This window comes from Barbatula barbatula (genome assembly GCF_947034865.1).
Source record: "Barbatula barbatula genome assembly, chromosome: 3".
NCBI lineage: Eukaryota > Metazoa > Chordata > Actinopteri > Cypriniformes > Nemacheilidae > Barbatula > Barbatula barbatula.
Window position 1 is genome coordinate 7,332,108 of NC_136764.1, and position 23,992 is coordinate 7,356,099.

The window sequence follows — 23,992 nt, forward strand, 5'->3', positions numbered from 1 at the left end:
CTGTTCTTCTGTATCTGGAAATAAGTAAAGCATCATGTTAGACAACAGAACATCAAATGTATTGTTTTTATTCTGTGTCTGATCGTATGAATATGAATGATGTTAAAAAGGATTTTAAAAGTATTCTAGAATCTCAGTTTGTGTCTCATTTTTTCCTCCAGAGAGGTGCGAGGAGGTCTTGGCCTCGCCGCTTCCCTACAGCGCCTTCACCAGCTCCTCTGTGTTGGCGGCTGACTTTGGCGCAGGCTATGCCAAACTCAACAGGAGATTAGGTGAGCATGGACTTTTGGGGATTGCAAAGTGCTCATCATAAAATTGAATAAATGAACGCTGTCTAGTCACACGACTATCTCCAACAAACTACGGAAAAATGCACAATCGTAATATTCCGAACAAATACTGTCATGTGGACTGTGTTTTGCTGCCTATTTAGTTGACATTTAGACAAAGATCTGTGGTGCACATCACTGACAGAATGTTCAAAAGCACAGGTCAGGATTTGCTTACATTGCACACTTTAAAAACAAGTCTCTATAGGTCACAATGAGTTTTAATGCACATGTTGGCTACTGTTATGGGAATGCAGTACTATTGCAGCGTTTTGGAGCATCTGTAGACTAAAAGCATCATAATTTCAGTTTGGCAGAATCATGTGCGGTTTTCTCACTTCCTATTTGACCTGTACTTTATCTTTCGAAGGTAACGGAGGCTGGTCACCGCTCGACTCTGACAAGCATCAGTGGCTGCAGGTGGATCTCAAGGCTAGGAAACAGATCACTGCCGTAGCAACGCAGGGCAGATACAGCAGCTCTGATTGGACCAAACATTACAGGTTGCTTTACAGTGACACAGGAAGTAATTGGAAGCCTTATCAGCAGGATGGCAACATATGGGTGAGTTGCACGCTGGTTGATTTATTGCTCGGGGATTAGATGTTGTTTTTTCTGAGGCTAATCTTAGAGTAGCAGATTCTGCCGGGTTCTGGAGACCCGACGTGACCCAGATAGGTTTAGCCGAAAATGAAACTTTTCCTAGACAAGTCAATGGAGTTCAGTGTTGTTTGGTTATCAATGAATATCATATGAAAAGTGTTGGTTTTATATCTTGTTATGTTCCTTTTTTTAATGCTAATACTTCAGGTTTATATTGATTTCTTATGATGGTGTCGAACATTACACTCATAACTCGCATCATTATGTTGAATTACAGTGAAATGATGAAGGCCTAAGTTTACATGCAAATCCATTTCTCTTGGAAATACGTGCCAGGACTGTGTATTGATCTGTGTACTCAGAACGGGGGGTAATGGAGTGTCTCACTTTCAGCAGGATGGATTTCCGTTGCCTTTATGAAGTGCTTTGCATTTTTTCCGTCTCAGACGTTTTCAGGTAACTGGAACTCGGAGAGAGACGTGCGCCATGAACTTCAGCATCCGTTGGTGGCTCGATACGTGCGCTTCCTCCCGCTGGACCGGAGTGAGGAGGGCAGAATTGGGCTGAGAGTGGAGCTCTATGGTTGCTCATACTGTAAGTTTCAGCAAGTTTTGAACAGTTTCTGAATTACAATTCTGAGTTAATTTACTCACCCTCAAGTTGTTGCGAATCTGTGTTAATTTCTTTGTTCTGTCGAACACATAAGATATTTTGAAGAATGTAGGAAAGCAAACTGTAGCACTTTTGACTACCATTGTCATTTTTCCTACTATGGAAGTCAATGGTGAGTCAACTGGTTATCCTCTTACCCGCTGTCTGCACTTGGGTCCTCTGACCTTGATCCCTCACCGATCATGATGACCTTTTATCATTTTCAAGTTTTTTAAGCTGTTATACAGATATACAGTTTTTTAAACTGTTTTATATCATTGGGTTTTCTTTTTTATGTAAAAGGATTAACAAAGCTAAGTCAAGTCACTACATTCTCTTTGTCTCATTTGTGTGTAACGATTGGACTTTTTGAACTTGGGACTGAGTCTTTCTAGTTTTTATTATACATAGAAGAGTCCAAGAGTCAAGAAAAATGCAAAAATAATTCATGACATGAGCTCCTTTAGTAACGCCACTGTTGCAACATTAAGTTTGTTAGTTTTGATTTATTCTAACGTTTAAAAGTTTAGTGTCTTGACTGAAATGTTTCTCATGATCAAAACGCTTTTGATCTGAAAATAAATGTTTGAATATCTTAAACTAGTTATGTTGAGAAACACATAACCCGTGCCTACTCAGACATCTGGGGGCCCTGAGCAAACTTGTGATGGGCCCTTGTACTAAGTGTTAAAATTAGATATAAACATAACTGTAAAATGTAAGAAATAAAAACTAATAAATCACTTCACACTTACACAAATACTGAAAGACAAAAAAAACATTAAACTGACAGTAAGAAGATTAGATTACAATTAGAATTGGATTGACATGGAAATAATTCTTCACCTAAAGTAACGCATGCCTCTGGAACCACCAACGATGTGTGTTTTTACTAACCAAATGAGTGATTTACTAACAAAATTAAAGCATGATAAATACAGTTTAGTCAAGAAAGTTAAGGATACGAAAACACATCTGTTCTCTATATGTGATTCTCTATACATTTCCAAATGATTCCTCTAAAGTTGAATCTGCAAGTTATAAAAACAGCGTAATGTGTTTTTGATTCGGTACTATGGGGGCCCCCTAATGGTGCAGAGGCCCTACGCAACTTGCATAGCCTGCATATAGGAAGGATCGGCTCTGAATATAATTGTGTCAACATATTCATTTTGTTAATTTGACAAAAAAGTATTTAAAGACTTTGACTGAATAATAAAGACAAGCAGAACAGCTTAGGCTGAGACCTCAATAAAACATTACTCCAATTTCTAGATTAGTAAACTGAAGGGTGACTCCACTGAAGATGCTATTTTTTTATTCATTTAGGTTTTTTGTAAACTTTTTACATAGTTATAACACAGTTTGGATGAGTTTACTCTTATTCTCAAATGGGGGAAAAATACAAAAAAGAGGGTGCAAGTGACGCTAAACATTTGAGTTTGTGTATGTGTGTTTGTGGCTGACTGTTTTCCTGATCTTGCGTTCAGGGGCGGATGTGATCAACTTTGACGGGGAGGGAGTGATTTCTTATCGATTCCGGCAGAAGAAGATAAAAACTTTGAAGGATGTGATTTCACTGAAGTTTAAGACCACTAAAGGAGACGGCATTCTGCTGCACGGAGAGGGACAGCAAGGAGATTATATTACTCTAGAGCTGCACAGAGCCAAACTACAGCTGCACGTCAACCTGGGTAATGTTACTCAAGAGAACCACATGTGATGATGGGCCTCTCATTGGATGTGACCCGACTGACCTCTTTCTCTAACTGTTTCTGGTCCGTGGGTCTATTTCAGGCAGTAATCAGTACGGCTCTATTCGGGGTCACACATCGGTGTCTAGTGGAAGTCTGCTGGATGATGATCACTGGCACTCAGTACTGATCGAACGCTACAGACGCAGCGTCAACTTCACCCTCGATCATCACACGCAGAGCTTCCGCACCAACGGAGAGTTCGAACACTTGGACCTTGACTATGAAGTAAATCAAAATAAAATCACATGTCAAATCTAAAAATTTACTTCCGCCCCCTAGTGACAATCCATCTCAAATGACATCACTTAGACGGCTTGGGTGGAGCATCGGTTAACTTCTCCCCTTCAACTGTCTGCAGTTTCATTTCAAAATGCTTTTTATACATCAATGCGCAGTAAAAAAAACGCAAGCCACGGCCACTATTTTACATTAAACTAGACATCATACACTTGCAGACTTTATGAAAGGTTCGGATAGAAACACACTAACTGATCAAATCTGCAGACTGGGACAGACTAAATCTGGGCAAAATCTGAGCAAACGACTTGTAGTGTATTTTAGCCTTAAATGTAATAATACTGTGGCCCTCTCTCCCTTTTTCTCTAATTTCATTTGCTTTATTTTGCATGAATTTAGGCGTACAGTGCACATAATTTCATTTGGTGATTTTATGGCATTCAAATAGAAGAGAAAGTAAGAAGTAACCTCAGAGATGAGATGTTTGGTTGGCTGCACTGAGGATGCTAAATGTTCCCATCACTTCTCAGATAACGTTCGGAGGGATGCCGATGTCTGCCAAGCCCAGCTCAGGAGGGAGAGAAAACTTCTTTGGCTGTATGGGGGCCATTCATTACAGCGGCGACAACATCACCAACCTCGCTCGCAGGAGGAAAGTGGACACCTCCAGCTTTGTAAGTGTTCTATTTACATTCAGTATCTTTCTTTATCAGATAGAGCTCCCCAAAATTGTATGGCATCAAGGGGCTCCCCAAAATTGTATGGCATGACTCTCCTACTATCCACTTTACATTTGTCAACCACTAGAGATTGTGTTAGTGTTTCTGTGAACTTGGATTTCTTTAGTGGTAACCTATGCAAACATTAAGTTGGATCTACATATGAACTTTAAACTTTAGTCTTTAAACTAATGGTTCACCCAAAAATTAAAAGGTTGTCATCATTTACTCACCCTCTTGTCATTTCAAACCTGTATGACTTTCTTGCACAGAACACCAAAGAAGATATTTTAAAGAAAGTTGTTAACAGAACAGCACCGGCACCCATTCACTTCTACTGTATGGACATAAAACTAAGCAAGTAAATGGTTGCTGGTTACCTACATTCTTCAAAATATCTTCTTTTGTGTTCTGCAGCAGAACAAAAGTCAAACAGGTTTGAAATTAAAACGAGGTTGAGTAAATGACGACAGTGATTTTATTTTGGGGTGACCTATCCCTTTAAATCTTTTAAAACCTCAAGCATTTTTGTTGGTACCTACGTATAAACATTTCATTTTGAAATTATGAAAACAAAGTCAAACATGACTTCATGACTTAAACTGCAATTCATCGACTGGCCACTAGAGACTGGGTCCAAAACAGAGCAGAATCTCATTGAGCCCCATGTTAATTAAACTCAAGCCTTAAAATTCAGCAAATTAGGTGCCTGGCCACTTGAGTGACAAGTACTTTCAGCAATACAGGCACCTCAGCTCCAACCACGTCCTGCCTATTTGTCCATTTCCGATTATCCGTGAGTGACGTACTGCTAAGATGGCGACGGCTGGCTCCGCCTACTTTAAGCTTGAAAACAGGTCGTCAAAGTCTGCTTTAATGTCAATTCTGCCACATCTACAGTACATAAATATGGAGGATTGAAGTTGCGGTACTCTCAGACCCAGGGTGCATACAAATAACACTACACACCAGAAACCTATGGGTGAAGTCACAAACACTACGTCCGTGATTTATACAGTCTACGGTCATAATCAAGCTCAGATTCAGTAAAAAATTTGGATATTTTGTCAAATTCAGTGCAGTCACATGTATGATTAAGTAGACATTGAAAATATAAACGAATATTTGTTTTGTCTTATGACTTTGTATCTGTGGGATGTTTAGTGTTGTTTTCAAACAGTAATTTCTTATTTCTTTGTATTTGTTACGTTCCACGGGGTTTTTGTATGTCTCTGTTGTGTTTGTTTTCATTCATTCCCACAGGTCGTGATCATTGGCTGGTCCGCAGTAGGTGACGTCACTGCTTTACGCGTCGGAGCGGACGTTCCACCAATCCGCTGACGTTCCGTCGGGTTTAAAAGGCCCATTCACAAGAATCGCAGCAGCTCGCCAGATTTCAGCCAATTCGCGGGTAGCGAGCCGGTCCTTTTGGAGGCATGAACACGTTGTTGTTGTTGTTGCGCCTGTGTTCATGGTTTTGTGAGACGTCTGTCATATCTGAGTAACGCCGAATCGGGTTTGTTAAAGTTTGTGATACCTTTGTTTCTATGTGCAATCGACCATTGTTAGACTGAACGTCCTTAGCATTAAGGCAGTTACTTGGGATTTCAGGGCTGTTTATAATAAATGCCGGATCTTATAGATGTAACCTGCGGTATACAGTACACTCATGTTAGTAGCCGAAGAGTGATCGCTCCATTTGTATGTCTGTTTTTTAGTTAGAGTAGTTTATGTATGGCGACGGATTCGCTGAAGACTTCGGGGTTTCTTTCTACATTTTTTGTTTGATAGTGAGATAGTTGGGAGGAAATTAGATATGGTAATTATGTTTTGATTATTTCATTGATTTGGGCGATCCTCTTGTATTTGATTCTCTTATTTACCTTCTTTATATTTACACTGTTTGTTATCTGTACGTGTCTGGGAAATACATCAATTAAACGTCTTGAAACGTAGAGATTTCTGGTTTCTTCTACTCGCACACATGTCAACCATACCTCACGTAAATGTTACGTTCTCGTCCCGTTCACATCTCTAAAACACGTAACATTTGGTGGTGGCAGCGGTGGGATATTCCTTTAATGGGATATCTTATTTTCCTGGGATGAGCCTGTGAGTACTGTTGCTTGTGTGCGGGTGGAGCAGCCGTGGAAGATGTATTGCTGTTATGAAAGGGAGTGCAGATTTTGGCTGTAGGAAAGAGCATATTAAGTTATTTTTCAGTTTACTATTTGTGGTGGGAAGTTTAATTAGGATGGCTGATTTTGATCTGGTTGGTTTTTCGAGTGCACCAACTGTCGAACAACTGGATAGGTGTAGGAAGGATGATTTATTGAGCATTGCTGAACACTATCAAATTAGAGTTTCTAGACAGCAGCTTAAGCGTGACATTAGAAATGTTCTAGTACAGGAGTTGAGGACGTTAGGGGTGTTGGAACTGGCTGGTAGATCGGAGGAGGATCCTCTGAGCTCGGAAATCTGCCATGTGGGTGAGGAGGATGCGAGTGAGACTGGTGAGGTGGAGGGTACCGAAGCCAAAGCAGTCTTGCCGCCCTTCGAAGCTTTTTCTCCGGCTCTGACCGGGTCGGGAGATCAGTCGCGTCTCCGCGTACGTTTGGCAAGAGTCCAACGGGAAGAGCGCGAGAGGGCAGAGGATCGTAGAGCTCAGTTAGATCTGCAACTTCAAGTTCGCCGTCTGGAAATAGAGGCGGACACACAAATCAAGTTGCGTGAGCTGGAACTTCGAGTAGCCACAGACACACCGGTCCCCAATATGTTTCCTGGATTAGATGTTCAATCTGGACAGCCAGCGGCTGTTGCGACAGGTGCGAGAGCAAGTACGTTTGACGTGAGTAAACACATTTCTCTTGTTCCACAATTCCGAGAGGCTGAGGTGGACTCATACTTTAATGTATTTGAACGAGTTGCGTCTATGCTTAACTGGTCAAGGGAGGTGTGGCCGTTGCTGCTCCAATGTAAGTTAACGGGTAAAGCTCAAGAAATATGCGCGGCACTGTCTTTGGAAGATAGTTTGGATTATGATGTTATTAAAACTGCAATTTTGAGGGCTTATGAGCTCGTACCAGAGGCGTACAGGCAGCGATTTAGAAATCATAAGAAAGTTTCAAATCAGACGTTCGTTGAATTCGCGAGGGAAAAGAGTGTGTTGTTTGACAGGTGGTGCGCATCGAATAAAGTGACAGATTTTCATGCCTTGCGTGAGGTGATGTTGTTAGAGGAATTTAAAAGTTGTGTGCCTGATCGTATTGTTGTCTATCTAAATGAACAGAAGGTGACAACCTTGGCCCAGGCGTCTGTTTGTGCAGATGAGTTTGCGCTGACTCACAAGAGTGTTTTTACTCCTGCTCGTCCGGAGAAGGCTTTGTCTGTTCCCGCTGTTTTGAAAGAACAGTGGCGTTCGAAAAATGTTCCAAAATCGAAGGAAGGGAGGGAATGTTTTTACTGTCATAAGCCTGGACACTTTATTGCTGACTGTCTGGTTTTAAAACGCAAGGAGCAAGGAGCCGGTACGAAAAGTGTCGCTTTTGTTAAAACGATTGATCGGACAGACTGTCAAAATTGTGGTGATTTTGATGTTAGTTATAAGCCTTTTCTGATGGAAGGATTTGTGTCTGTTAGTGAACAACCTCTGGAACAAGTTAGAGTAACTATGTTGCGTGATACAGGGGCGATCCTCTTGTATTTGATTCTCTTATTTACCTTCTTTATATTTACACTGTTTGTTATCTGTACGTGTCTGGGAAATACATCAATTAAACGTCTTGAAACGTAGAGATTTCTGGTTTCTTCTACTCGCACACATGTCAACCATACCTCACGTAAATGTTACGTTCTCGTCCCGTTCACATCTCTAAAACACGTAACATTTGGTGGTGGCAGCGGTGGGATTTGAACCCACGCCTCCGAAGAGACTGGAGCCTCAATCCCCACTTTCCCCCTAACAATAAAAAAAAAACATGAAATACAAAAGAGATGTTTTTTTTTTTTTTTCTTCAACCTGCAAGTGGTATAGAAGAACATTGGCCTAAGCTCTGGACAAAGCGTCCGCGATTATATTCTCCGACCCCCTCTTGTGTTTAATCGTTAAATTGTACCCTTGTACCATCAAAGACCAGCGCATCAGCCTCTGATTTTGGTTGTACATACGACCTAGAAACACTAGAGGATTATGATCCGTGAAGACAATTACAGGCAAAAGGGTTGAGCTCACATACACATCAAAATACTGTAACGCCAATAGTAAGGCCAATGTTTCCTTCTCAATCGTAGAGTAGTTCAATTGAGATTTATTGAACTTACGTGAGAAGTAGCATACTGGATGGTCAATACCATAAGCGTCCTCTTGCACCAACACTGCCCCTGCACCCACAGAACTTGCGTCAATTTCGAGTTTAAAAGTTTTCTCAAGATCAGGAGCTGATAAAACAGGTGTGCTACATAGTAAAGATTTTACATTATCGAAAGCATTCTGACACTCGTCATTCCACAAAAAAGTGCGTGAAGGGCTAAGGAGTGAGGTCAGAGGGTTGGCCACAGTAGAAAAATTCTTGCAGAAACTCCGATAATAACCGGCCATCCCGAGGAACCTGCGGAGTTCCTTGCGCGTAACAGGAACGGGAAAGTCTGCAATAGCAGTCACTTTTGCCTCTATTGGCCTTACCTGGCCTTGACCCACTTCCTTGCCCAGATACGTAACTGTGGCTTGACCAAATTCACATTTGGCCAGATTTAGCGTCAGCGAAGCTCTTTCGAGGCGTTCAAATACCTCTCCTAACGTAGAAACATGAGCGGACCAATTTGGTGAATAAATCACAAGATCATCTAAATAAGCATTACAGTTTCGGACACCCGCAAGCACGATGTTAATAAGCCTTTGAAATGTAGCTGGCGCGTTGCGCATACCGAACGCCATAACGCAATATTGCAGAAAATCATCTTGGGTCACAAAAGCAGAAATATCAGATGCACGTTCTGTTAAAGGCACCTGCCAGTAACCTTTCAGTAAATCTAGTTTACTGACAAATTTAGCGGACCCGAGGTTGTCCACACAGTCCTCCATACGAGGTAGCGGAAAACAATCAGAAACAGTCACCGCGTTTACCCTTCGATAATCCGTGCAGAATCTAGCGGATCCATCACTCTTAGACACCAGTAAACACGGAGAACTCCACGGGCTAAAACTCTGCTTAGCTAGACCATTTTCACACAGATACTCAACTTCAGCTTTGATCACAGACCGTTTGAAAACATTTGTTCTATAAGCACGTTGCTTAATAGGAGCGACATTACCCACGTCGATGTCATGTTGCAAAACCGTAGTGCGAGAAGGAACATCATGGAATAACGAAGGAAAGTAATGAATTAATCTTTCCACATCATTTGCGATTCTTGTGAATGGGCCTTTTAAACCCGACGGAACGTCAGCGGATTGGTGGAACGTCCGCTCCGACGCGTAAAGCAGTGACGTCACCTACTGCGGACCAGCCAATGATCACGACCTGTGGGAATGAATGAAAACAAACACAACAGAGACATACAAAAACCCCGTGGAACGTAACAGTATTATTCACAGTAATCACAGCTCACAAAGGTTTGCGTCTTTTATATCCCATACTGAATATTCAGTAGTTCAGTGACGTTGCTCTCTCCTTGCACTAAACTGAGCCACCTTTCCACCTCTTTCCCACAATGCTCTCTGTGTGTGTGTGGACAGACAATAAGTGAGAAGATCGGTGTCCTGTATGTCCTGTGATTATGACCACCGACACTCACACTTCTTTACCTTGCTGAAAACAACAGATCACATCAGTTTAAGGTGGTGAAGTCAAGCTGGTTTTGGAGAATTGTGACCTAAAGTTTAGTGGTCTAACAACCTAACAACTAGTTTGACCACGAAACACTCGAATCAAAAGATCAACATAGCCAGAAAGCATATAAAACCGGCATACTTCTTAAACTGGTTCGCTGTGATTTAACCCCTTATCCCGAATGAAATCCCTCTAACGTAACCAAAACAATTCCTTCCTAATAAAATGCATCTACGCAGATATGATCACTCCTGTATTTGCTTTGTTTTAAATCTGCTGTCTTCATTCCAGCGTAACCTGACGTTCTCCTGCGCCGAGTCACGCATGTTCCCGGCGTTCTTTAACTCCACGAGCACCTTGCAGCTTCCAGGCCGGACTGACGCAGACACGGTGTCGGTCAGGCTGCGGTTCCGCACCTGGAACCCCAGCGGTCTTCTCTTCTTTACCCCACTCATGCCCGGTGGCGTGGAGGTCAGTCTGGTGGAGGGTAAAGTCACCGTCCACATCTACATCGCGCTGGAGAAGAACACGCGAGTGGACATCTCCTCAGGTAACGTTAGATCGTTGAAGCTCTTTAATGTTTTTATTTTACTGAGTAACTTTTACTTCTTTAAAGTTTACTAGTAAGCTTTTTTGTTTGCAGGTTCTGGTCTTAATGACGGTCAGTGGCACAGCGTTCACTTCCTGGCGCTGGAGAGCATCGCCATGTTGACCATCAACGGTGATGAGATGTCTACTGTGAGAGCCGCCCTCCCCATTCAAATCAGGACGGGTGGAGATTATTTTTTCGGAGGTGATCATGAAATCCATGCCAACTTTACTATATCACATATTTAGTTTTACCTAGGGCTGTCGAATGATTAATTGCGATTTAATCGCTTCCAGAATAAAAGATTACATAATATATGTCTGTGTACTGTGCATATTAATTTTGTATTTATAAACACATACATGCATATATATATATATATATATATTTTGAAACAATAAACATTTGTGTATATGAACACGCATATATACAGTAGAAAAAACACCATAGAAGAAATATAAAAACAGGAAACATATAAACATATAAACAGTATTATTGTATTGTCATTCAGACATACATGCTTATAAAATGTACCTTAAATTCACTTTTGATAAAATCGTATGAATATTTTGTAAACTGCTTGCCAACATTCTCATGTTTGTTATGATGTTTTTTACATTTACATTTAATATCAATCGATGCCAACTGGAAGGTCAACATCTTTAAGGAAACTAAAACAGATTAAAATTTTCCTGTCATCTTGTGCAGGATATTTCCCGTGGACAGCTCTCTCTCCGTCACAGCGTTCCTTCCAAGGATGCATGCAGCTCATACATGTGGATGACCAGCTGGTCGACCTGCACTCTGTGGAGCAAGGCATGCTGGGTAGTTTTGAGAACGTCAGTCTGGACATGTGCGCTCTTATAGACAGGTAATGCAATCATCTGACCTAAAGTCTTTTCAGTAACAGCAAACTAACTATTGGAGACAAGCCAGTGATACCGAAAGCCAGTGATAACATGTTCCTGGAGTGAGTTGTGACACTTATTGCATAACGAAAGCTGTGAAGCTGCTTATGTAACCGACATCTGAGTTCGGCGAGAGATCGTCAAAGCTCCGTCGCACGCCCACCTTCTTTTGATCAGACCGATTGTGTTAACATGCAGGATCAAGGGAAACCTAATCGGAGGTTTGATGCTTCTGCAGACAGAGATTATCACACCAGACCCGTGTCAGAGGATGGTGAAGGAAGTGTTGCACTCGAGTGTGTGTTTATTAACTATTTAAAGAGACAGTACGCTTAAAATCTGTTTGTCCTCATGTCATTCCATACCTGCTTGACTTTCTTACTTCTGCAGAACACAATAGAAGATATTTTCAAGAATGTTGGTAACCAAACAACATTGAGCCCATTGACTTGAACACAAAACAGCTGAAACATTTCTCAAAATATCTTCTTTCGTGTTCACCGAAGAAAGTGTCATATACAGGTGTTTAACCACATGAGGTGATGGCAGAATTTCTTTATTTGTTGGTGAACCTTCCCTTTAACTCTTTGCTTCTAGTTTATCGTGTATTACATCTAAAGCACGGAAGAATGAGTCAGACATTTTTCACACCATAAACTAACTATAAATGAATTAAGAAAGGACTTCTTTACGGACCATTAAGATTTTTTTGCAGTCTGGCGTATTTTTTATCACGGTTAAGTAAATTGTCTTTGTCAACACAATTACTAAAATATGATTTATTTAAATATGCACAAACTACAACATGATCTTTAAATACTGTGTCACAGGTTCTTTTACATTACAATAATAAGATATGCAATAATAATAACTGATGTGGAATTTATGCTCAATTGTCATGAAAGTCGTCCTAATATTAGATTTCTTTAAATCTATAGACACACACGCCTGGCCGAAATTAACTTCCTGTCTGTGTTTGATTATGATATAACAATTTATTTGATTAGTATTTATTTAAATCATTATTTTATTCTATATTAATTGTATTAATTCAACTAAAACAGTTAATGATTCTTGGCGGAGATTAACTTCCTTCCGGAGGTTAAGTTTGGTCCACATAACATTTGTTTATGTAGTTTCCGCTGAAATCGTTTTTTGAACCGTTCTATTGAGGAAGTTTGTAAAAAACGGTGGTGAAAACTTTCTCTTTACCCTACCTTGCTTATTATAAGATTTTGTGGGAAATGTTTGTTTGATGTAATTCAATGTTGACAAGTACGCAAAGTAACTAACCTTTTTTGGATTGGGGTAAAAAATATCCCGATATATTTTGTACATTTCATGAGTTCGAGACTGTCATGTTCAAACATCTTTTTTATTGCTATGAAGCTGTAAAGTTTTTGTTCAGTCCCGCTTCATTCTGATGTTTTTCTCCAGGTGTGAGCCAAGCCGCTGTGAACACGGCGGCAAATGTTTTCAGACTGGAAACACCTTTAAATGTACCTGTGATGGAACTGGATACACTGGTGCCACCTGCCACAACTGTGAGTCATCCAATCCATTCATCCAAACCTCTGCCCTGACTGAACACTTTAAGCTCCACAAAAAACTTTTCAATGTGTGTTTATCGAGAAAACAATAAACCTAAAGATAATACAGATACATTGTGTCTCGATATGAAACCGATGTTTGGTTTAATCATATAAAAATGAAAGGATGTAGTTTCTTTTGGTGCTGAGATCGTGCGTGTTTCTGCAGCCGTGTATGAACAGTCCTGTGAGGAGTACAAACATATGGGCCGGCCGTCAGACACGTATTGGATCGATCCAGACGGCAGCGGACCCATCGAGCCCTTCAGAGTCTCCTGCGACATGACAGGTCAGAACCATCAAAGACGTGACATTTCACTGATTGACTGCTGCTTTTGTCTGTGTCTAAGAAGAAAAACATATATAAAAAAAACTATTTTGATACTCAAAACGCAAACATGTAACTGCGCATCATTTGTATGTATGGTGTTTCAGGAGACAAGGTTTGGACAACGGTTGGGAATGATTTGCCGCCTCAGAGTCTGGTGAGCGCAGCCTCCGCTCCTGAAGAGAAGACTGTTATAACCCTGAATTACAGCATGTCCGCTGAGCAGGTGACATTTATAAACCGTGGGAATTTAAAGAAGTGTGAATGTTACGCGTGAACAACGCACCCTATGCGGTGACCTGCTGTTGTTGTTTTTGTGACACAGGTGAACACCGTCACCGGCAGCTCTGAGCTCTGTGAACAGCATGTGGCGTACACTTGCTATAAATCACGCCTGCTCAACTTGCCAGGTAAACTAACGTCATGGCTGAAATAAAGGGCAGGGCTTGATGTAGCCGATGGGAATGCATTATGAAAAGTGTATGTTAGGTGTCTCGGGGACATCTACCATCCACTTATTTTGCTTTACTGATTCCTTTCTTTTGATTGGTCAGAATTCATTTTGAAAGTTGAATCAAAATACAGGATGTCATTCATCAGACAATGCTGTTATTCTAGATGGTTCTTCATCCACGTGGTGGGTCGGCCAGGGAAACGAAAAGCACATTTATTGGGGCGGCTCGGGACCGGGCGTGCAGAAATGTGCGTGTGGAATCGAGCGCAACTGCACAGACCCCAAATACTACTGTAACTGTGATGCGGATCTGAGACAATGGTGAGAAATATAACATATCGGTGCATCCCTAGTTTCATTTATTGCTTCAGTTACTCATTCAAGTTATTCATTCTGTGTATGCAACTAAGCTCCACCCTCTAACAGAAGTGTGTTGATCTTAACTTCTAATTTTTATCAAAAACTGATTTGAATACTATTTAGGACGGATAGTAGGCAGATTGGGACGCAAGGCGAATTTCATATAAGATGGTGTATCCCACAATGCAGTGCACTCATTATTTTTAACAGTGTGATGATCTGAGTAAAACAAATCTTTATTTATTTGAACAATATTACTACACTTTAAATTTTTGCATACTGCATACAGTTTTGCATAATGTTTATATTTTTATATAAGGTTGTATACTGCAGAGTTTTATATTTGGATTTTCTTCACAATCTACAATCATTCGTTGCCCCCTTGTGGTCATAATGTTTCTTCCAAATGGTGTTTCTCCAGGAAAGAGGATGCAGGTCTGTTAATGTATAAGGATCATCTGCCTGTCAATCAAGTGGTTGTTGGAGATACACATCGCTCGGGATCAGAAGCCAAACTCACTGTCGGACCACTTCGATGCCAAGGAGACCGTAAGTGCCATCATAACATACAACCTGATTTAAAAAAGGTGTATTGTATAAAAAAGCGATATCTACAATATATTCTGCCACACATTGTAAAATATGTTGCAAAATTTCACTATCAAAAGTATTTGATTCTCCTACAAATCACAGTAAAAGACTGTAGATTTTGATAAATATTTAGATTTTAAAAAAGGTCAAATTTACAGCAGTTCCTACAATACCTTTTATTCATTGATGTGCGTGATTGACGTGCTAGTTCAAGTAAAAATTTCAAGACTTTGCGTTCAAGACTTAGCTGTCGGTGTATTTCATTTCTAGGTCACTTCTGGAACGCAGCGTCCTTCAATACACATGCATCCTATCTGCATTTTCCATCCATCCAAGGCGAGACCAGCATCGACATCTCCTTCTACTTCAAGACCTCTTCCTCACACGGTGTCTTTCTGGAAAACCTGGGCAATCCCGACTTCATTCATTTAGAACTAAAATGTGAGATGTTCGCAGTGTGGATCCTAAGGACAGAGCTTAAAATGCCTGTCAGACTGGGAAAGTGACCCAAATTTGTTTCCCTACAGCTGTTACCACGGTGTCGTTCTCCTTTGATGTGGGCAACGGACCGGTGGAGTTGACCGTTCGCTCGCCCACACCTCTCAATGATGACCAGTGGCACAGGGTGGATGCGGAGCGGAATATTAAGGAGGCGGTTTTGCGATTGGATAAGACATATAGGGAGGCGCGGTCGGCCCTGCCTCAGGGCCACACCCGCCTGCAACTCTTCAGTCAGCTGTTTATAGGTAAGATTTTCTGTACACCAGGAAAGATCTAGATATCTAACTCACAAAATGTAATTTTAAACATTTTAACAACACCCGAGTGAAATGACTGAGAAATAAAATCTCAATTAAACAATTTCAATAAACGGGAGAGATCTCTCTTCATGATAATGTCAAGGCAATAGCACCTCATTTTGTAATATTACAGGTTTTCATGTTTTGTTTGGTGTTTCTCTTTAGGGGCTTCAGGGGGACAGAGAGGTTTTCTGGGCTGCATTCGTTCTCTGAAGATCAACGGCGTGACGCTTGACCTTGAGGGGAGGGCAAAGGTCACTCCCGGGGTGAAACCGGGCTGCTCGGGTCATTGCACCAGTTATGGGACGCAATGTAAGAATGGAGGAACATGTCTGGAGAAATATAACGGCTTTACCTGCGACTGCAGTCTGACTGCCTTTGACGGACCTTTCTGCAATAATGGTAATGTTATCAATAGTTTTCCCACATAATTACTGTGTGCCGTCCTCGATATGTTTGCTTAATATCCTGACAGCCAGCTAAACTTTTTCCCAACACCAAGACTCTGAAGATTAATTCTTAGTTCCACAGGTTTATTGGAGTTACAAGGAAAATAGTGAAACTGTAACACACAAAGGAGCAATGACGAATTACGTGAAAAATGGCAAATAGTACAATTACTGTAGTCAAAGTTCGTTTTTAAACTAACAAGAAATACATGTAAATACATTCAAGACATTATAACACTTTTACCGTGCAGCTCGCTAACAAAGAACACGTGAGAGCTAGCATATACATCGCCGACGTGCATCCAAACCATCCTCAGATTACACTTTACGAACTTAAAATAATAGTCAGAAATATCAAATAATTCTTCCAAATAATTTCACAAACAAAGTATACAAACCGACGATGCTACGTCAGACATGAGAAGACAGATAAGAAGCACCGTGATTTTAAAACACAGGAGGAAAACGCCGAAATGCGCATGAAGTGCGTGAGTGTTCACTTCTGACCTACGGATAACGCGATAGCACAATCCAAACAGCGTGATCTTAAAGTGAACGTAACCTGAATATAAACACGTACAAAATGCATATTCCCAGAAAACACATTAGAATACTGGAATGCTTATTTAAATTCTACTGTAATATGATAAGAACAGAACACTCCCCGTCTGACGTGGACACACGTCACCCCACAGTCCATTTACTATACCTCTGGAGGTAGAAGGAGAACAATTTCATTGACTGGCCTGAGAAAGAGGCTAGTCCCGCCTGGTTTGATGATCTTTACCTCAACCTGGCGTACTTTCCCATCTTTGCTAGAGAAGGCCTGAGTAATCAATCCAAGAGGCCATTCATTTCTAGGCGCTTGGCTGTTCTTAAGGAGAACAACGCTTCCAGGCTGAATGTTTGGCTGAGCGGACTGCCATTTCTTGCGGGCCTGCAGTGTTGGGAGGAATTGTTTCCTCCAGCGGTCCCAGAAGGTGTTGGACAGCTGCTGAACCTGCCTCCACTGGGACTTGTAGAGGTCTGCAACTCCAAACTCACCGGCAGGAGCAGGCACACAGTTCGGCTTTTGTGTGAGAAGAGCAGCTGGCGTGAGTATGAACGAGTCATCAGGGTCCATAGTCACTGGAACAAGTGGCCTGGCGTTGATGATAGCTGCGACTTCTGCCATGAAAGTAACCAGCACTTCGTGGGTGAGCTTGTCTTTCAGCTGGAGGAACATTGCGTCCAGAATCCTCCTTGCCAGCCCTATCATTCTCTCCCATGATCCACCCCAATGGGATGCATGAGGGGGATTAAAAGACCAGATGCAACCCTTGTCTGAGAGGTAAGTCTTTACGGCAGTGCTGTCAATGTTTGAGGCTATCTTCAGTTCCTTACAGGCACCAATGAAGTTCGTGCCGCGGTCGGAACGAATGTTTTTGACCGGCCCACGCATTGAAAGGAAGCGCCGTAGCGCGTTGATGAAGCTAGAGGTGTCGAGGGATTCTATGACTTCAATGTGCACAGCTCTTATGCTCATGCACGTAAATATAACTGCCCACCTTTTACTTTGAGCGCAGCCACCTCTGGTTCTGCGTGAGGAGACGTTCCATGGGCCGAACACATCAAGACCTACATTAGAGAATGGAGGATCTGTTGAAAGACGATCGGCTGGCAGGTTAGCCATTCTCTGGATACTGAGTGGAGCTCTGAGCTTTCTGCATGTTATGCATTGGTAAATGATGCTGCTCACTCTTTTCTTCCCTCCAACTATCCAAAGGCCAGCTGAACGGACCGCCCCTTCAGTAAAGTGACGGCCTTGATGCTGGACCTGCTTGTGGTGGTGTTTGATAAGCAAAGTGGCGATGTGATGCTGGCCAGGAATAATCAGGGGAGTCTTTTCGTTCTGATAGACACTTGAATAATGAAGTCGGCCTCCAACTCTGAGAAGGCCGAGTGTGTCAATGAACGGGTCCAGATTTCTGAGAGGGCTCGTTTTTGGCATCCTTTCATGTTTTTGAATGCACTTTATCTCTTGACTGTAGACTTCCTTTTGAACTGCTTGGATGATTACAGCTGACGCTTTCTCTGATTCCTCAACTGTGAATTCAGCTTTACAGTAATGCCAGCCCTCGCATGCACTGTTCACTCTGTGAGCTGTCTTGAAATGACAGGCTATGTGAATGAGGCGAGTGAATGCACGAGTTAAGGACTTCCAGGTAGAGAACTTTGCAAAGCGTTGTGAATCCAGTTGCTGGTTTGAGGCTGCAGTGCTTAAGGCAGACACCAAAGGGCGGATATCTGGGTCTGAGCTCGGGTCAACAAGGCCATAAGTGCTTTCAGAGATACTGGGCTCCGGCTTGGAGAGAAATTTGGGCCCACTAAACCAGTTGGAGTGTTTCAATTGGCTAGCAGGGACTGAACGTGTTGCGTGATCTGCAGGGTTCATGTCTGTAGGCACGTAACACCACTGGTCTGGACGACAGGATTTTCTGATGCGTAACACTCGGTTGCTGACATAGACATAAAAGCGCCTGGTCTCATTGCAAATATAGCCCAGGACTACTTTACTGTCCGAGTAGTACGTTACGGCATCAAGCTGTAGGTCTAGTTCTGCGGAGACCAGGTCTGCTAACTCAACAGCAAGCACAGCCGCGCAGAGTTCAAGTCTTGGTACTGTGTGTTCAGGGCGGGGGGCCAGCTTGGCTTTTCCCATTACAAATCCAATCTGGTTGTTGCCATTACTGTCTGTCACTTTCAGGTAGCACACAGCACCGATAGCTTTGACTGACGCATCACAGAACACACACAGTTCTCTTCTTACCGCTGCAGATGGTGAGGCTTCTGTGTAGCGCCTTGGGATGGAAAGCTCAGCGAGCTCGGACAGAGAGGCTTTCCATGACGTCCAGGCTTCTTCCATGGAAGGAGGTAAGGGCGCATCCCAGTCACCGTTCTCCGTCTTGAGCTCTCGCAGGATAGCCTTGCCTTGGACTGTGACGGGGGCAACGAATCCAAGTGGGTCATAGAGGCTATTGATAGTGGACAAGACACCCCGCCGTGTGTAAGGCTTGGTCTCACTGGAGACATTAAAAAGAAAACAGTCTGTCTTGAGATTCCAGTCAAGCCCGAGGCTGCGCTGCATCGGCAGCACGTCTGCGTCGAGGTCAAGGTCTTTGAGGTCACTCGCATGGTCACTGGATGGAAAGGAGTCCATGACCTCTTTGTTGTTCGCTGCAATCTTGTGAAGTCTCAGGTTTGACTTGGAGAGGACATCCTGTGTCCTTTTCAACAGGCTAATAGCATCTTGAGCTGTGGGCAGGGACTTCAGCCCATCGTCGACATAGAAGTCATGCAACACAAAGTGCTGCACATCTGGGTCGACGTGGAATTGGTTGCCTTGGACAGACTTGTGTAGACCATGAATAGCCACTGCAGGTGATGGGCTGTTGCCGAAGACGTGGACATTCATGCGGTAATCCACGATGGCCTTTGAGAGGTCATTATTCTCAAACCAGAGAAAACGCAAGTAGTCACGGTCTGTTTCTTTTACCCGAAAGCAATAGAACATCTGTTCTATGTCGGCTGTGACTGCGATGGCCTCTCTTCTGAACCGAATCAGCACTCCCAGTAGTGTGTTATTAAGGTCAGGTCCTGTTAACAGGACGTTGTTGAGTGATACACCGTTATATTGGGCACTGGAATCGAATACCACCCGGATTTTCTTGGGTTTTTTCGGATGATACACCCCGAATGTTGGTAAGTACCACCTTTCTTCATCCGGGTTGAGAGGGGGGGCTAACTCTGCATGACCGTTCCGAAACATGTTGCCCATGAAGGAGAGAAAGTGGTCTCTCATCTCAGGTTTTTTTTCAAAGTTACGTTTGAGAGACATGAGACGCCTCAGCGCCTGTAGCCTGTTGTCTGGGAGCCGTGGCCGTGGGCTCTTGAATGGTAATGGTGCCACCCAACTGTTATTTGAGTCTTTTCGCAGTCCCTGAGCCATTATCTCCATGAACTTTGTATCTTGAATGGAGGGAGCCACCTGGTTGTCATCCTTGGTCAGCCTGAACACTGTGCATCCAAGGTGGTCGGTTTCGCAGATAGGCTGGTCCTCAGGATATGCTGGAGGCTCACTTGTGGCTTGGGTGTCACTGAACCTCTCTTTCACATGGAACACATTGGGGCATGCGTCAAAGAGAGTGGGGCGTTGCAGCTCTGTGGTGTTCGTGTGGAACGTGCTAATTGTCAATGGCCTGTGAACATTACCTAGGCACACATTTCCTACAATGACCCACCCCAGGTCTAACTTCTGTGCGTATGGCAGGTTGTGAGGGCCATTCACCTGTTTGCGGACTTTATGCACTCTGATAATGTCCCGTCCTAAGAGAAGCATGATAGGGGCTTGCGGATCAATGTCTGGGATGAGGTGAGCAACTGACCTTAGATGAGCATGATGAAGAGCTACTTCGGGGGTTGGAATCTCCTCTCTGTTATTCGGTATGTCGTTGCATTCTATGAGGCTTGGCAACGGGATGCGAACAGCTCCATCTAGAGACTCCACTTCATAGCCACTGGCCCTTCTGCCTGCTGATTGCTTCACTCCAGCACATGTTCTCAGTGTGTAAGGAGCACTAGCACTTTGGTCATGGAACATTTCGAAAAACTGTGAGCGAGCCAGTGACCTATTGCTTTGCTCGTCCATGACAGCGTACAACGTCACAGCTTTTCCTCTATGGCCAGCTGGGAACACTTTAACAAGGCATATTTTCGAGCAGGAGCGGTCTGTGAGTTCACCTCCGCAGACTTTCGTGCATTTGTTGGTTACCTGAGACTGCGCTGAAGCTTCATCTCCCTCCCCGCCGTGCTCAGCAGGGCCATCCTCCTGCTGCCAGGGTGCGGGTCCAGGGTGGAGCGCGGTGTTGTGCCTGTTGCTCTTACATTCAAAACACTGGACATTGAATTTGCAATTCTTTGCTATGTGAGACGAGGAAGACAGACATTTAAAGCACACATTGTTTTCTTTGAGGAATGTTTTGCGCTCGTCAATGGGCTTCTCTCTGAAAGCCCGGCACTTACGGAGAGGGTGTGGCTTTTTATGCAACAAACACAGTCTTTCGCTGTCGTCAGATTTTGTTAGAGGCTCATCCATGTCAGATGTGGTTCTGGGTGATACATCGGTCTTGTGGACGGAGATTTCCCGCTGTCTATTCGGCTTCCACACTGTCTTCTCTGTCTTGGGGGCTGTATCTGTGTTGATGATGAGGCTGAAGCTTGGATCATTGGCAATGCGAGCCTGCTGGATGACAAAATCAACAAAGAAGCAAAAGGGGGGATAGCTCACTTGGTTTTGATGCTTGTAGGCTGCACCAGCTATCACCCACTTCTCCTGGAGACGAAACGGGAGTTTTTGTACGATCGGGTTGACGCCTCTCGCAGTGTCAAGGAAAGCCAGGCCTGGTAAGTCTCCTTCAGCCTTAGCGGCCTGCAATTCCATTAGTAGATCACCCAGCTTTGTCAGCTTAGCTCCATCTCGGTTTATTATTTTTGTAAAGCTGTCAATGCGTTTGAACAGAGAATTTTCTACTGCTTCAGCTGAGCCATATGTTAGCTCTAGTCTTTCCCATGCCATGGCGAGTCCTGCTTCTGGCCGATTGATGTGTATTGCTCTTATCTGCTCTATATGCTCCGCTGACTCCTTTCCGAGCCACTTTAGCAAAAGATCCATCTCCTCACTAGGTCCCAGGTTAAGGCCTCTGATGGCAGCCAAAAAAGAACGCTTCCATGCTCTGTAGTTTTGAGGTTTGTCGTTGAATTGAAGCAAGCCTGTAGCCACAAGCTCACGGCGGGCTAGATACCTGACAAAGTCATTTATGTGTGAGCCGCCATCATTTATGTATGAGCTGCATTCATAGGAGTCTGGCCGTATGGCATGGTGTGCGAGAGGAGGCTGAGTGTCGTGCTTTTGTGGTCTAAAGTGGTGTATAGGCCAAGCATGCTCACCATTGGACTTGAAGTGAGGTAGACGAACGTCTCCAGATGTCCTTCTGAATGGCTTTTGGCTTTCCTCGTATGTGCTGATGTAAGGCTGCTGTGAGATGAGATGATGTGGAGCACTATTGTTCTGGTGCGGATAGAAGGGACTGGCTTCAGGCTTTAGTGGTGGAGGTGACACGTTGTGGTTGGTGACCGGCTCTGCCTTTGCTGGAGTGTCACCGTGTTCACATGACTTAAGTTCTGAATCCCTTTCTTTTAGTTGATCAAGCACATACTGCTTTGTACGTTGCGAGGCTTCTAAAGGAACAGTGTCTTTGCTCAGGTCACAACTATGTTTCTCACTCTTTAATTCAGCAGCAGCTTCAAACGCCTCTGCTTCAGCAATGGCTGCTGCTGTCTCTTTTTGATGTTTTAGCATTTCTATAGACACATCCAACTTAGCTTGTTGTAGCCTCAGATTTGCTTCCTCTTCAGCATAGCATAGCCGTGCCTTTGCTGCTTCGGCCCTCGCTCTTGCTCTGACAGCTGCAGACCCCACTGATGATGAACTGGATCTCATGGAACAACATACTTGCGAGCGTGTCCTTATTGATGCACTGCATGGGTTCTCCTGTGCTGCTATATTTCCATGTGAACTCTCTTCTTTAGCCTGTAGCTCTGTGGCGCGCGCTGCTCCAGTAGCACTTGACTGAAGAGTATGGTCCATCGATCGTCCACTGGATGCGTGTGCAGACATGTTTGGGTAGCTTCCAACTTTGCTATATCTCGCTTGCTTGATAGTCGTCGTTTCACTGTGCCGTCCTCGATATGTTTGCTTAATATCCTGACAGCCAGCTAAACTTTTTCCCAACACCAAGACTCTGAAGATTAATTCTTAGTTCCACAGGTTTATTGGAGTTACAAGGAAAATAGTGAAACTGTAACACACAAAGGAGCAATGACGAATTACGTGAAAAATGGCAAATAGTACAATTACTGTAGTCAAAGTTCGTTTTTAAACTAACAAGAAATACATGTAAATACATTCAAGACATTATAACACTTTTACCGTGCAGCTCGCTAACAAAGAACACGTGAGAGCTAGCATATACATCGCCGACGTGCATCCAAACCATCCTCAGATTACACTTTACGAACTTAAAATAATAGTCAGAAATATCAAATAATTCTTCCAAATAATTTCACAAACAAAGTATACAAACCGACGATGCTACGTCAGACATGAGAAGACAGATAAGAAGCACCGTGATTTTAAAACACAGGAGGAAAACGCCGAAATGCGCATGAAGTGCGTGAGTGTTCACTTCTGACCTACGGATAACGCGATAGCACAATCCAAACAGCGTGATCTTAAAGTGAACGTAACCTGAATATAAACACGTACAAAATGCATATTCCCAGAAAACACATTAGAATACTGGAATGCTTATTTAAATTCTACTGTAATATGATAAGAACAGAACATACTGCATATATATTATTATAAATATACACTGTAAAAAACCCATTGTAAATGTTATGTTATCTCACACCACTGATGACAAAGAATACTTTGCTTTAAAGTGTAAAACATAGAAAATATAAAAAAAGGTTTAGAGTTTTATCAGCAACATTTTGTATATTTTACAATTGAGATATGCCAGACCGGTGTGGGCCCAGCTAATTTCAACTATCACTCACGCCACCGGCCCCGCCTCACGGCTCTCGTCCCGCCTTCCTCACCACACTGATATATATTAGATTTAACTGTTTATAATCAGCATTGTATATTTTATCTTGTATAAGGTTCAGGAAAAAATCATACATTTTACATGATTGTTT

General features: G+C 42.9%; 1 protein-coding gene across 1 annotated transcript in view; it reads left to right on the forward strand.

Annotated features, from left to right (window-relative positions):
* Positions 1-23,992, forward strand: part of cntnap2b (contactin associated protein 2b) — a 39,061-nt gene that overhangs the window by 7,935 nt on the left and 7,134 nt on the right. Inside the window, exons 2-19 of the mRNA XM_079453467.1 lie at positions 162-272; positions 700-893; positions 1,379-1,526; positions 3,074-3,277; positions 3,381-3,565; positions 4,108-4,251; positions 10,416-10,674; positions 10,768-10,917; positions 11,422-11,584; positions 13,059-13,165; positions 13,380-13,499; positions 13,646-13,764; positions 13,864-13,948; positions 14,157-14,313; positions 14,774-14,901; positions 15,214-15,384; positions 15,471-15,689; positions 15,909-16,145. Of these exons, the coding sequence (XP_079309593.1) occupies positions 162-272; positions 700-893; positions 1,379-1,526; positions 3,074-3,277; positions 3,381-3,565; positions 4,108-4,251; positions 10,416-10,674; positions 10,768-10,917; positions 11,422-11,584; positions 13,059-13,165; positions 13,380-13,499; positions 13,646-13,764; positions 13,864-13,948; positions 14,157-14,313; positions 14,774-14,901; positions 15,214-15,384; positions 15,471-15,689; positions 15,909-16,145 (2,901 nt within the window). The remainder of the gene's footprint in view (positions 1-161; positions 273-699; positions 894-1,378; positions 1,527-3,073; positions 3,278-3,380; positions 3,566-4,107; positions 4,252-10,415; positions 10,675-10,767; positions 10,918-11,421; positions 11,585-13,058; positions 13,166-13,379; positions 13,500-13,645; positions 13,765-13,863; positions 13,949-14,156; positions 14,314-14,773; positions 14,902-15,213; positions 15,385-15,470; positions 15,690-15,908; positions 16,146-23,992) is intronic.